The sequence below is a fragment of the Rhopilema esculentum genome, chromosome 18 (genome assembly GCF_057945365.1).
Source record: "Rhopilema esculentum isolate cy_ngs chromosome 18, ASM5794536v1, whole genome shotgun sequence".
NCBI lineage: Eukaryota > Metazoa > Cnidaria > Scyphozoa > Rhizostomeae > Rhizostomatidae > Rhopilema > Rhopilema esculentum.
In genome coordinates this window covers 5,529,647-5,543,516 of record NC_142832.1, presented here as the reverse complement: position 1 = coordinate 5,543,516, position 13,870 = coordinate 5,529,647, and the positions used below count along the sequence as shown (strand labels likewise).

General features: G+C 36.9%; 2 protein-coding genes across 3 annotated transcripts in view; both read left to right on the top strand.

Moving 5' to 3' along the window:
- Positions 1-1,399, top strand: part of LOC135681003 (1,25-dihydroxyvitamin D(3) 24-hydroxylase, mitochondrial) — a 28,148-nt gene extending 26,749 nt beyond the window's left edge. Inside the window, exon 10 of the mRNA XM_089113625.1 lies at positions 329-1,399. Coding sequence (XP_088969751.1) covers positions 329-436 — 108 coding nt within the window. The 3' untranslated portion in view covers positions 437-1,399. The remainder of the gene's footprint in view (positions 1-328) is intronic.
- An 88-nt stretch (positions 1,400-1,487) lies between these two features.
- Positions 1,488-12,924, top strand: LOC135681004 (1,25-dihydroxyvitamin D(3) 24-hydroxylase, mitochondrial). Of its 2 annotated transcripts, XM_065195256.2 has the most exons (9): positions 1,488-3,197; positions 4,096-4,289; positions 6,120-6,386; positions 7,423-7,520; positions 8,389-8,555; positions 9,547-9,625; positions 10,066-10,228; positions 11,127-11,170; positions 11,589-12,924. In XM_065195256.2, the coding sequence occupies exons 1-9, from the start codon at positions 2,779-2,781 to the stop codon at positions 11,694-11,696; spliced, it is 1,539 nt and encodes a 512-aa protein (XP_065051328.2). In that variant the 5' UTR covers positions 1,488-2,778; the 3' UTR covers positions 11,697-12,924. The 2 variants fall into 2 exon arrangements, with proteins under 2 accessions (XP_065051328.2, XP_088969750.1); XM_089113624.1 differs by lacking the exon at positions 6,120-6,386.
- Positions 12,925-13,870: the final 946 nt, after the last annotated feature.

Sequence of the window (13,870 nt, the reverse complement as noted above, 5' to 3'; positions counted from 1 at the left end):
CGTATTTTTTCGAAAGATTCTGCGGCTTCTATCTCGTTTTTTATTAAGCATGGATTCTATTAACTTTGAAACGAAATACCATTAACTTTGAAACAAAACTTAATTGTCTGAGCAGATGATACAAGACAGTACGATAAACATCTCTGTTATATAAAGTCATTCATTACTTTTGTGAAAGTCCCATTTTTGTCAGGGTATATATGTTTTGTATTATCTCTTGTATGTATATTTCAAGTTTTATGAATAAGAATGTTGATATATGTGGCTCCTTCAACAAGGGTGGGCTCAATTTAAGAAAATACAGTATCTGTGAAATATTCATTTGCAGCTCATTAAAAGGTTCAGAGTCGAGCATATCGGAGAAGAGCAGCTAGGTGAAATAGCCCTCGGCCTAAAGCCACTGGAAGACACGAAATTTGCCTTTCATGACAGATAAAACCGTGATTTGATTGACCCTAAAACCATCGTGGTGCCGAATCTTCTGCCGTGGACCGGTAATTTTTATATTTTGAAAAATGTTATTTCTTCTGGTGGAAATAGTTTTTGCACATTAGGTATTTCCAAAGCCGTAGGTCATTGGTGAAATAGACCTTTCCCCTAATTACGTCATGGCGCAATGCATTCTTGTACTTGTAGTAAAACCCGCGAACTTTTGTTTACGTTTTGTACAGCGATCGTATGTGTTAAGTTTTGTATTTATTAATTCATTCAGTAAATTCATCAAGACGCAACGGTCACGCAACATCGTCTTTTGCTGGTTCCGTGTTTTCTGCACGTTAAACAAGATCATAAAAACGACAGCACATTCGTAAAAGAACTTCACAACATCAAAACTAAATATTGGATAATAGCCAAACAGCGTTCCTATAGTATTTACTTAGATATATTGTAAATTAGAACAAGCAAACTTGTGAACTAGCAAAAGATTGATTTGCCTGGCAAATTTATCAACTAAAAACTTGTGTTACACTAAGTAAATGTGTTTACGCAAAAAGTGTTGTAAAATAATGATAAATAAAACAGATCTTGCCATCCAGTTTTAGATATTGTAAACTTGACAGCAAGGAAGTTATCAACAGCACAAAAAGTTGCTGATAATTTCCTTGCTATCAAGTTTTAGTCAAAATCGATTTAGAGAAATGTTTAACGTGTGACTACAACCAGTTTTTTCTGCATAGCATCTTAAGGGCGTTAAAATCAAACACTGAGCCAGGGATGGATTTAAGCAGCAAGGATTGGAGGGGGTGTTGGATAATGATCTCGTTAATTACTTTTTTAATTTTGTAATGTTTTAGTTAATCGATATAATTAGTTAAATAGAGGACCCTCATGAAAAGCACCCTCGAGTGACTGAGGCCCTCCTCTGTAAATATTTGTCTTATTATCACTATTATTATAATTATACTAATTTATTCTTACGTCTCGCATACAAACTGTCCTTATTGCAATACCATGAAAACAAAATAAAAGGAGTTCCAAAGATTTTCGCCAAATACATATAGGGCCCGCGCTACTGAATCTGAACCGGAGTGGCTAGCGATGTAAACAAGTTCCCTCTTACCCCTTCTAGCCTTAACTGTGGCAAACATTTTGATGACGCATTTATCTATATAAATGATTTAAACTGTCTCCATTCTTTTATTTAGAGAAATAGAGTTATATTATTTTTCTGCACTTGTGGATACTGTCATCCAATAAGCACCCAAAACCGTAAGTAAGCACGATTGTTTTTATAGACAAATACACTCATTTTTATAAGAAACTGGTTATAAGAAACAAGTACTGGACAGTCAGAAAAAATTAAGAAACTTCAGTACTCGAAGCAAAAAAAAAGAAACTATTAAATCGTGATGAGAACAACGAAATTTTGTAAAATCCAAGAACATGATTGCCCTGTTGGCCTAGAACTTAAGACACACAAGGGATAAAAATATACTTCCCACATTTAAATACAGCATCAGAACGGAAGCAAAATTCTTGACGTGATAAAAAAGATCACAAACATTTCATAACATCATTCATGACATCATTATTAAGAAATTCTTAAGAAACAATGAGTATAGAAATTTCCAGAACATTAAGAAACTGGAGTACTCAACATGATCTTTGTTTCTTATAAAAAAATTAGTGTAGACAGCGAGACAGTATACCTCCAGTGGTGTATTGCTATCAAAATAACAAGGGGGCTCCTGCACAAAATTTTGCGAAAAACAATAGCAAAAGTAGAAATTTGCAAATTTTCGGCATCAACAATGGGGGGCTCAGCATCAACAATGGGGGCCCCCCAGCACTAAACACCTGTCTTCCCCCCACAATCTCCTCTTCGTCTCAGAAAATTTATATTCTATGCTTCATGGTCACTGTGTGAAATTGCTATATACGCTGGTGGCTCAAGTTCAGTACTACAGACAGTGGTGGCGCCAGGGGAGGGCTAGGGGGGCTACAGCCCCTCCGTCGGAAGCATCTAGCCCCCCCATCGGAGAAAATTTTAGGTTATTGTCGGAGCAAATTTGACAAAATAACGTACGAAAACTGCTTATTTTAGTCATTTTAGCCCCCCTGTCGGAAGCTCCAACCCCTCTGTCGGAAGATTTCTGGCGCCACCTCTGACTGCAGATAGTAGATAAAGGATAAGAAGGACAAAGATTCATGCATCGTTGATTCAATGCACAAATAAACAATCAGAAGGAAGAACCACAATAGCGTTATTTCCCTGAGCACCACGAAAGGAAGCTGCTTCGACTACTAGCACTCTTGAAACGGGAAGCCCTAGTAGACATGATGAATGTCCGGCACTTCCGCAAGCCTGTTCTGATAACCAAAAGGATCAACTGGTCGGTTGTAAGTCTCGTAAAGAGGCAAATCACTTTGCTTTCACAGGCTACTAATACAAACGACTTGCATGACTTCGATTCGTTGCCAGGTCCAAAATTATGGCCTGTACTGGGAAATCTCGAACATCTAAAGAAAGGTGTTACCCTGACTCACGAAGTACAGTTAGAGATGGTTCGAAAGTATGGACCAGTTTGTAAGGACAGCCTACTTGGTTTGCGGACCGTTATTATCAGTGACCCCACAATAGGAGAGGAGATTTACAGAGCAGAAGGCAAATACCCTTTCAGAGATTTAAAGTTTGCTTTTGGAGAGTTCTTTGAAGAGAGAAAAAACCTTGGCTTGCCACCGTCAATCCTTGAGCTGTAAGTTTCGCAGTTCCTGTTTACTCTTAAAGGCCTAACAATGTTAAGTTAAAGGTATTATCCTGAGTCATAAAGTACAGTTAGAGCATCGCGAGAATAACTATTTTTGGCAAACTGTAATGCTAGAAATTATTTTTTGGGTGGATGGTTTGTACCTCGGCCTGAGCACCCCTATCGTAAATAAAAATGACCCCACGAGTGTAGGGATATCGTTCCGTTTGGCTCAGAGAGTGCAACCCCTCTTGTCAGAATTTTCCAAAAATAAGGAAAAGGGCTGAGCACCCATTATCATTCCATTCAGGAAGATGAAGAAAATCTAGTGTTTATTACTTTTGCTTTTATGAGAACCACCTTCTTTCAATGCACTTTATTCCTGCCATTACCATAATAGCTCTATCAAGCCCCCTATTTTTTAAACCCGCCTCTCTATTAAGCACCCCTTGCCAAGCAAAAATGAAAAATAAGCCCCTCTCTCTATTAAGCCCTCTCTCGAGCCCCCAATGTCAAACAAAGAAAACATGTGCATTGAGTGAGTCTTTTGACGGGGGTGGTGATGATAAGGTTGTGTGCATTAAATACAGCCCATGTAAATATGTTCTTGTTTGCCTTGAAAGTCAGTCGAAGTTTGTTTAGAAGATGTTCCAGGGGATATCAATTGATCCGGGTGACTCTAAGGAAGATGTGAATCTTATAATTGATTGATTTTAAGAAACGTTCGCAACTGCTAGCAATGTTTTTAGAATATTTGTAAGATATTTTTGTAGCAAAAAATGCATAAGGGCATTTTTATAACATCAGAACCTTCAGAACCAAAGGTCACATTAAATCTACAATTGAATAACTGCCTGATCATATTCATTATTTAACATCTACAATTCATTGATCTATTCAAATTTAGGAATGGTGAAGAATGGGCTGCTCTGCGAAAAATGCTTAGTGAAGCAATGATGAAACCAATAAATGTCAAAAGATTCTACCCAGCATTCAGTTCTGTTGCACTAGATGCAATTGATAGTATCAACACTATTAAAGATCAGAATGGAATCATACAAGATATCAGAGAATCAGTCCTTGGCAAATGGTCTCTTGAATGTAAGTTTCTCAGTTTATCTGCTATAATTATATACAGGGTGCTACTAAATAGAAATGTTCATGCTGGGGAGTCACCTGGCTGATCAGCCAAAGGAGTAAAATTTGACAGATTACCTATGATCAAGCATGGCAAACAAAATATATATTTGCAACTTCATCGCCATAGATCCAAGAATATTTGCTGCCAACAGTGTCAGATGATGCCTTTGATCTTTTTTAAGTTAAAACATTGCTCATATATTATGGAAAGTAGTGAAAATTCTTTAGGGACGTTTATTACTTGATTTATTATAAGGATATTATGGTAACGAAAGAACAAATGAAATGCTGGGGTCTTGAGTCATGAGTCATGAGTCATGAGTCATGAGTCATGATTTATGATCAGTATATGGCGAGGCTACATGAATAAACTGGATACACATGGATGTGGAAATCCCGTTCTTTTCTATACAACGCTACGATTCAATGATACACCTTTGCTGGCATCATCCCTGGACGCAGGGGTGAGGGGGCACCCAGGTGTAAAGGAGCATACTGATCATAAACCGCAAATAGCTCTACCTGGTGGATTAGCTGATGAGCTAGCAAGGACTCAGAATTAGAAAAGACAACATATATGCATGTTTCTATTTATTATATATAGCAGTATATTGTATCTATACAGTCACACACCCCTTTCTAGTTGGGCACACTATTCTAACACCATGCTGGAACCCAGAATTCCTTACAACACAAGATTATGTGAGAGGGCCCAGTGTGATATGGTTTAGGTTGGTTTTACACTGCTCTTTCGTAGTTTTTGACAAGCTGTGCTTGTCCTTTTTTATGGTTTCAAACAAACATTCTAATTTCAATGTCATATTTTTATTCAGCATAGGAAATTGTCTTAGGAGTTTAATCGACTCATTGCGTCTCATTGCAACTCATTGTGACTCATTGCGACTCATTGACTCATTGGCTCAAACATTAGTAAATCTCAGCCAACAGGCAACAAACACAAGACATTTTTTTTCCTGAAAACCTGTGACAAAAACTAAGGGCAAACCCTCCATGTTCAAGGTAATTCAAAATTTATGAAAGACCTATGAGTTAAAAGGCAGGTTTTCAGATTTCAGATTGTAATCAAAAGCATTAACTTCCATTCAAGTAGTATACAACCAGTATCATGACCAATCCATCTTATGGTTGCTGGTGTTTTCAATCTGCATAATATACAACTAGATTTTATGTACAGGTAGCAGGAACTTAGACACAGGTAGGAAAGTGAATGGAGGCAAGGAATATCAACATATAAAAGAGTTTTTGCAAAAATATAGGCATGCCCCATTTTGCAAATCATAAGCACATCAACCGTTAATCTTTGACAACAGACTGATTCTTTGTTGAGAGTTTACTTATGATTAATTTGTACTAGTTTATCAATTTTTTTCAGATCTTTTTTCACCTGCTTCTCAACTTTTTGGTACCCCCCCCCCCCTCTCCTCGACTGTGATGCTATTAGGATATGCTTAGTCTCCTTAAGGGTTAATCCTTCCCTGACAAACCATTTCCACCAAAGCAACGCTAAAATTTGGATAATATTGTGTTAATATTGCAAGAAAATGGCTATTATGAAACAAATATCATAACCAAATATTATAATGTTGTTATAATTAATTAGCTGTAAGCAAGAATCCTGTAAAATGCTAGCACATATTAACAGCTTAAAAATCCTTGGAATAAGATATTTTAAAGATTCTAATTCAAGTCCCATGCATGACAGAATAGCTACTATCTATGTTGATTGAACAAAAATCACCAATTTGCACAGACTTATTTTTGCTTTTTTAGCAATTGGAATGTTTGTATATGGAATGCGAATGGGTTTGTTAGATAAAGATATGACAGAGGTTTCAAAAACATTTTTTGAAGCCATCAAGGTTGCTCTTGGGAAGAGTGTATACTTCTCGCGAAGCAAGTTGCTGAAGTTTATATACCGCTCCGATTTCAAGCAGTTACAGGCATCTATTTTAAACTGGTACAAATCTGCTAGCCACTATATGGAAGAATTTATGGATCAAGTGAAAAGATGTCCCAGTTTGGGTGATTCATTGATCAGTAAGGAAAACTGTTCTATTAAATGTATAGCTCATGCTACATGAACATAATGGATTGATGTTTGTTTAGAATAGTTATAAGTATTGTTGTGTTGTATTTCCTGTCAACATTGTCCAAGATCATGTCTGACCTTTTAAGGCTTTTTCGTTGGTAAGACTCATAGATCAAGGATCTTATCCCACATTTGCTACCGTCTAGCTTCAGAAATTTGTTACCTTACACTAAGAAGCAGTGCTTATTGAGTAGAAGTCTTTTTCTTTCCTCTCGATGTGACCATACCTCGTGATTCTTATGGCTTCCAGTTCCAGAGAGTACAGTAATGGGAATTTCTACACGTTTTCAAATGTGGAAGGTTTGATATTTTACTCTAGGAATAAAAAATGAAACACGAGTGTGATTTGATTAGGTGAATTGAAGATTAAATGCTTCAAGATATTTGCTCTGTTGCATTTTTGCTGGACGATACGATACATTATTACTCATAATATCATATTGTCCAGCAAAAATGTAACAGAGCAAATTTAATGACGAGAAGAATACCTCAAACCACATACCTTATTACAAAATCCAAATTCTGAATGCGGCCTTAACAGAAGGCGGCGTTTATCAAAGGGCGGTGTTTAATACAAAATGAAAAGTTTGTCAAATGGAAAATGACAAGGAAAGTGAGATAAAAAAGATAAAAACAGAAATTAAACAATGTTTTCTTTTCCCAAAAACACGTAATAAAGATTGTGTGAAAAATTTTTAAAGTTCAAATTGTGTTCACATTATGGAAATGTCAAGGAATGTCAATATCCCAATCTCAGTGTAGCCATCATTGTCTGAAGGACAAAAAATCAACAACCAACCGGAATGACAATAATGTTTTGTGCAGTGGGTATCTATAAATTTCTAGGCTTTTCCTTCATAAGTACATTATTAGGTAATCATGTCAAATTTCCTAAACTTTTTCCATTTAATTCAGTAGTATGTGAACAAAGGTTTGAACATGAAATTGAAATGTTCTCCAATATCTTGTTTTTTCTATTTACAGGCAGCTCTTTGATGAGTTATATGATGTTCAAAAGGAATCTTGATCCAAACGAATGTGCTACACACGCAGTTGAAATGTTTGGTGCTGGCTATGATACGGTAAACTTATCCAAAATTTTATTGATCATTTTATTTCTTTTTCATTCTTCTCTCCTTCTCCTTCTTCTTCTCTTTCTTCTTCTTCTTCTTCTCCTTCTTCTTCCTCTTCTCCTTCTTGATCTTTCTTTTCTTCTTCTTCTTGTTGATCTTCTTCTTCTTATTCTTCTTCTTCTCCTTCTTCTTCCTCTTCTCCTTCTTGATCTTCCCCTTAATCTTCTTGTTCTTCTTCTTCTTATTCTCCTTATTCTTCTTCTCCTTCTTGATCTTCTTCTTCTTCATCTTCTCCTTCTTCTTCTTCTTCTTCATCTTCTACTTCTTCTCCTTCTTCTTCTTCTTCTTCTTCTTCTCCTTCTTCTTCTTCTTCTTCTTCTTCTTCTTCTTCTTCTTCTTCTTCTTCTTCTTCTTTTTCGACCAAATAAATTTCCATTATTACTCAATGCATTTTAATACTGCTAGACGATATTGCTGGATAATGTTGTGAATGTAACATAGCTTATAATATGTTTCTTTTAACCTTAACGATTTCCCAACTTTTATAGGAAACATACACCAAGATTTTTTTTTAGATAAGGAGAATCTTTTAACTTTGTCTTAAGAGGTCACTTGCCACGCTACTATTTTTATCGTGGTGAACTCTCAAAGTGCTTCATATAAATAAGTAAAACTTCACGTTCCATTTGTTGTCATTTCGAAATTTTGTATGTTTGTAACTTAAGTGTGTAAAAATGTTCATTGTGTACGGTGTTTCAGGTCCTCAGACCACAAATAATTTAGAGCATCGAATTGATAGATTTTTTGTCCTGTTCAAACGAGATTGTTCGAACTTTCTCCATTTATTGTATCATCCTTCCATGTGTTATGATCACAGACATCTGACTCTACTACTTGGTTATTGTACTGGCTTGGTAGAAACCAAGATAAGCAGGAGATTCTGCTTCAAGAGCTGAATGAAAAAGTCCCGGATGACTGTATGCTTACGGATCGCATTATTCAGAAGATGCCATACCTAAGAGCCTGTATCAAAGAATCAGCGAGGTATCCAGTGACCGCACCATATCACATTGTTTTTGACTTTTTTTCTTCTGTGTATTTATAACCTAGACGCTTTGGAGTAAAGATAAGGAAATTCTTTTAAGTTTGATCTCTCAAGTTTCAAGCTTAATGTGGTCTTCAGAGCAGTTGCCTGTTAATCGCATTTAGCGCGAAACTCGATGTTGCAACTCAGGCCCTCTTTGTATAAGAAAATCATCCTACCTTCCAGCTTGTGAACTGAAAGGTGAGATCCGGCCCACCTATAGAAGTTATAGAATCAGTTTTTCTTCTTGCATTTATATGGCAAGCGAGCCAGCCCGGTTAGGTGAGACGTCACTGCGTGAGAGATAGAATCTCATTTGGTTGGGATAAATTTCCTACATATAAACGCTGGAAGGTGAGATGAAGCTGAATAATAGGATGAATATTTCATAAACACGCCATCAAGTTTCGTCCCACTTGTCAGCACATAGGCTGGAAGGTTGGATGATTTCTCTCCATGTATACCTGGAGAGTGGGATGGAATCTGCATGTAAACATTCGATGATTTTGTCCAACCTACTAGATTATTGGCTGAGAGGTGGAATACATTTGCTCATATAAACAGGCCCTTAAAACCGTCAAGTTCTATGCACTAAAGCATACACAGCTCTGCCATTACGGGATCGAGCAGTTGATAACAGACCTGTTAAAGCTACAATTTTTGTCAGAATAGCTTGCCAGGAAAAATTAGCTGAAACTGTGCAAAAGTTATCCATAGCTTATTCCGTTGTCCTATGCATATTGTGTGAATTCAATATGGCATCAAGGGTTCAGCGGCTATAATTATTCATCCAATTAGGTATGCATTATAATGCTAATCGAACCCCTTTATGCATAATTTTCCTGACCTTAGCTGCATAATTATGATAACGGTGCGTAATTTTGCTGTTTGCTGACAGTCAATTAAACATTTGGAGGGAAATTGATTTTATCCTTTTCTTTTATCCCACAGACTTACTCCTTTAGGATTTGCATCAGTCAGGACGTTCGAGGAAGATATTGTATTACAGAATTACATTATACCAGCAAATGTAAGTACAGAAACATGAATGGCGAGACTTTCAAAGAAGATTTGAATTATTAGATTCAAGTTCTTGTGGGTTTAAAATATTTTCTCTTGGGCGAAACTGGAGAATCTGGTACCTATTATCCAATTAACCTCGTGTCATACACTCGAGGAGTTTTTTGACTGCATTAAAGAATCACAGGTCGCCTAGGATCGGGGAACGCTCTCCTAAGAATATGACATCCAGCAAAACACGATACCTATCGGGATTCTTCATGTCCCTCTCTACTTTTATTTCGAATTAGTATTCGTTTTTTAGGCAGACAGCTAGGAACATCTCTAATTTTGCACAGCTAGGGACATAATCCAGTGGTGCTGTGCTTCTAGCTCTGGCTGTTACGTAAAGAAAACCAAAATTATCTGAGGGCAATCTCAATTCAGTAATGTTTTGTCTAACATTTTTAGACGCCGTTGATGATCAGCAGTTATGCAATGGGAAGAGATGAAAAGATTTATCCCAATGCTACCACGTTCCTGCCAGAGAGGTGGCTGCGCGAAAAAGAAGACAAATCAGAAATAAACCCATTCGCGACCTTAACTTTTGGCTTTGGGGCACGTTCTTGTTTAGGTAAAGTTTTTAGCTTCATTTTGCCCTGTTCTTAAAAAACAAATGGGGTTCTCGTCAAATATTTCGCCAAAAAACCATAGCAGGATAAAGATACGGGCAATTTCTCAAAATAAACCCCCTGAGCCCTTGCCCCCAGCTCTACGCCCCCGTTAAGATTTAATATAACTCCTTAGATACTAAAATCTTTGAGACGTTTTCGCGTTGAAGCTCTAAGTGATATAAAAAAGTATGGAAATCATGTATAACATTTTTGCTTTGCATTTTATACTTTCACGAATACTCCATATTCTAAAACCATTGCTCAAACGAAGATTTTACCCATCAGCCTAAGAATGCTGAGTGTGCTGCCATGTAAGGGGTTGTCGAAATGGATATGGGAACTAGTACCCTGGGTACTGTTAAGATGTGAAGGAGATAGAACAACGCATGGGTTGAAAAGAATAGAACGATAACTTTATATTAACTTTAAACGACCTACACATATAACTGTAACACTGTGAAACTGTAATCTGAAACTCTATAAACATGGGTCACATAAAGAAATGCTCCTGTGCATAGGCAATTAGGTTACTACAGGTACCAGAGCCACAAAAATTCGAGCGCGGTAATAGAAGATAGAAGTGAAGAATCGGAAGAGCCTTTATCTGAGAAGAAAGATCAGTGCCATTTTACCAGGGCCGCTTTTCGTTCTTCTCAACTAGACGCTCCTTCACTTCTCCGCTTCTCCGTGAACTAGATGAATTCGATCAGTGTCAATGAATAATTTTAAAAGTTTTGCTAAGTAGGGCTCTAGCGATTTTAATGATGTTGAATAGGTGTTCCCTAGCTATGTTTCTCGTTGACGCACTACGTTTCAATGTAGCCTCCATGATTAATTGTTGAATTTCCACGTTTATAGGCCGACGTTTAGCAGAGGCAGAGATGCAAGTCTTTACAGCATTGGTGAGTTTCTCTCTAAAGCTCTAAGAATCGTTTTTCTTTGTGTGACCATTTTATGCTTGATACTTGCTGGTGTAATGGAGACAGATGGGGCTGTTTGGGATTTTTCAGTTCAGGGCCCTTTAGATATAATACTGAGATGTCTTGCATGCTTAGGGCCCCGTACTGGTTTATCGTATTAGGAATACTAGCATTTAAGCAAACATCCTTGTTAGGGGCCCCTTAAAGTCGATGGCACTTAGTTTTTGACCTAAAGGTAACTGAAATCCATTACGTCACTGTTTAGAGTATTTGTAGAAGATATTGCAGACTGTGATCCAAAGCAATTCTTTAAATATTTTTCATAAAGGATAAATTACGCCGTTCTTCGGATTCATATGCGAATGCTTTCTTTATCCCAATATATCCATTTGCCTTGCAGCTCATTAAAAGGTTCAAGGTGGTGCATTTAGGAAAGGAACAGGTTGGTGAAGTATATCTTGGCCTTAAACCATCGGATGACATAAAATTTGCGTTTTATGAAAGATAAAACCGTCATTTTATTGACTATGCTATCTCTATCTTCTGCTGTGCACTAAAAATTTTCGAATATTTAAAATGTCATTGCTTATAAATTTTTTGTATTTATTAATTATTAATTGGAAATACTATGTTTTTTTAATAATTTCCAAACTCCCCTACTAATTCAAACACCCCTTTTGACCAATTTTTGAGAAATGGAAATGATTGTGAACGTAAGTTTGAATATTTTCTCAAAAGCAAATGCTCCTACATTTAATTATGTTTATCGATAGTCTCATGAAGATCATTCAATAAAACCAGATTTCATGAGTATAATTTATCAGTAACAGGACTGATATAACTATGAAAACAGAGAAAGACTATTTTAAACTTTTTCGATCTCCTCCCTCAAAACATTCAACACCCCCGATTATTATAATATGGAACCTTCTTCAACCCTTCCGATTGTTTCAACCCCTCTGTCGCTATATCTTATTATTTCGATTATTATGATGGCGAACCATCTACTAACCCCCTCCCCTCCTCCGATCATTCTCACCCCACCCTCAGTTTATTGCGTACAACATGTTTTTCTGAAAAGTTCACGGAATCTTAAGATCGTTATGTCACAACTTTGCCTTTTCCCTACTCCATGGAGACACTAAAGCTCTTTTCAATAATGCAACATTTATATCATGCAAAAGATGTATAAGAAAGCCAGTCCTTTTACATTTTTGTTTTATATATATATATTTATTTATTTATTTTTTCATTAAAATGTTCGTTTATTTAAGCATGGTAGCTCATTTGCCAATGCTGGTTTGCTGAGGGAAATGCGTCTTAAATATTAGAAAAACTAGCCTGAAATAAAGTAAATCGTCACAATATTTCTGAACTCCCCAACTCCTTCCTACTCCATCTTACCTACTTCATCAACCCCTCTTACCAGTCAGATTCTGATACCCTCTTACAATTGTTTAATGCTTTTAATCTAGTCAGAGAGGTTGCTCGCTTAGACTTTGTATCGTGGCTACTCGGAAGCTAAGCACCCAAAGCGATTACCTGGGATACTTGCTGTTGAATATACACAATTGTAGAATATTAGATTCATATTTTTAATAAGAAAATGCTGTTAGGTGAGATTTTAGGTAAGGTAGATCTTGCTTTAATTTTGCTGCTATATAATTCACAGCTGTCTTTTAATTGGCGTCGCTTTAAGTAACTTTAAAGGTGTATGATTTTAAAGGTATATTCAATAGGTGTATGATTTTGAGAATCCTAATAGAGAGAGCGTGGCTTTCCCTTTCATTTTCCTTGAAACCTTAAGGGGTCGTTTTTCAGTAGACGATGGAGATAACGATACGATGACACCGTTACAACAGAAGACATGATAATTACACGTTTCATTAAAAGAAAAATTCTTTAAGAACATTTGTCTCAAACATGATCCAAAGCTAAGCAGAAATTAAAAACAAGCTGAGCTCTCGTGTCTGATTTCGCAATTTTGCAGCCTGATAATTTAAAAACAATTTAAGAACAATTTGCCTCAAAGTTTAAACCTCAAACAGTGGCGGCGCCAAGGGGTGGTATGGGGGGGGTAAATACCCCCCCCCCCACTTTTCTGAAAATATGGTCTACATATTTCTTCTAAAAATGGATTAAAAAACTCTGAGTAGGGGTAGACTAGATTTCCCAAGGAAAATTAACTTCGTACAAATCGCTGAAACGAGGCAAAAGGGCGTGATGCCACTGGCCGCGCCCATTACCCTCCCACCCTGTAATAGCTGGCGCCGCCACTGACCTCAAAGTTTTCTGTTGGTTATAGATAAGAATGTACTAACAGTGGTCATTACATTGGTTTTACAACGAACATGCCCTTCCATGTCCCACATCTGTAATTCTAAGTATTCACGGGAAAAACAAGTTAACTTGTAAAAAAGTTGTTCGATCGGACAGATCATTGCTTGCATGAAATAGCTTTTTTCATAATACAAGCTCTTTTAGTTGGTGAAGCAAGGGAAAGGCCATGAAGCCTATAGCAATGCCCTAACAAGGGAAGGAAGGGAGGGATTGGGAGGGAGAGAGAGGAAAGACAGGTTGTTGATTTTTGTTTGGAATAAAGTGAGTTTACAAGATCTAGAAAGGAAGGACGAGTTGCGAGACAGAGTTCGTGAATTTTGCAAAGAGACTTGAGAAGGGTGA

Coding starts and splice junctions, on each gene's coding strand:
- LOC135681004 (XM_065195256.2), top strand. CDS start 2,779: ATGATGAATGTCCGGCACTTCCGCAAGCCTGTTCTGATAACCAAAAGG. Junction 3,198..4,095: donor CCACCGTCAATCCTTGAGCT/GTAAGTTTCGCA, acceptor ATTCAAATTTAG/GAATGGTGAAGAATGGGCTG. Junction 8,556..9,546: donor TGTATCAAAGAATCAGCGAG/GTATCCAGTGAC, acceptor TTTATCCCACAG/ACTTACTCCTTTAGGATTTG.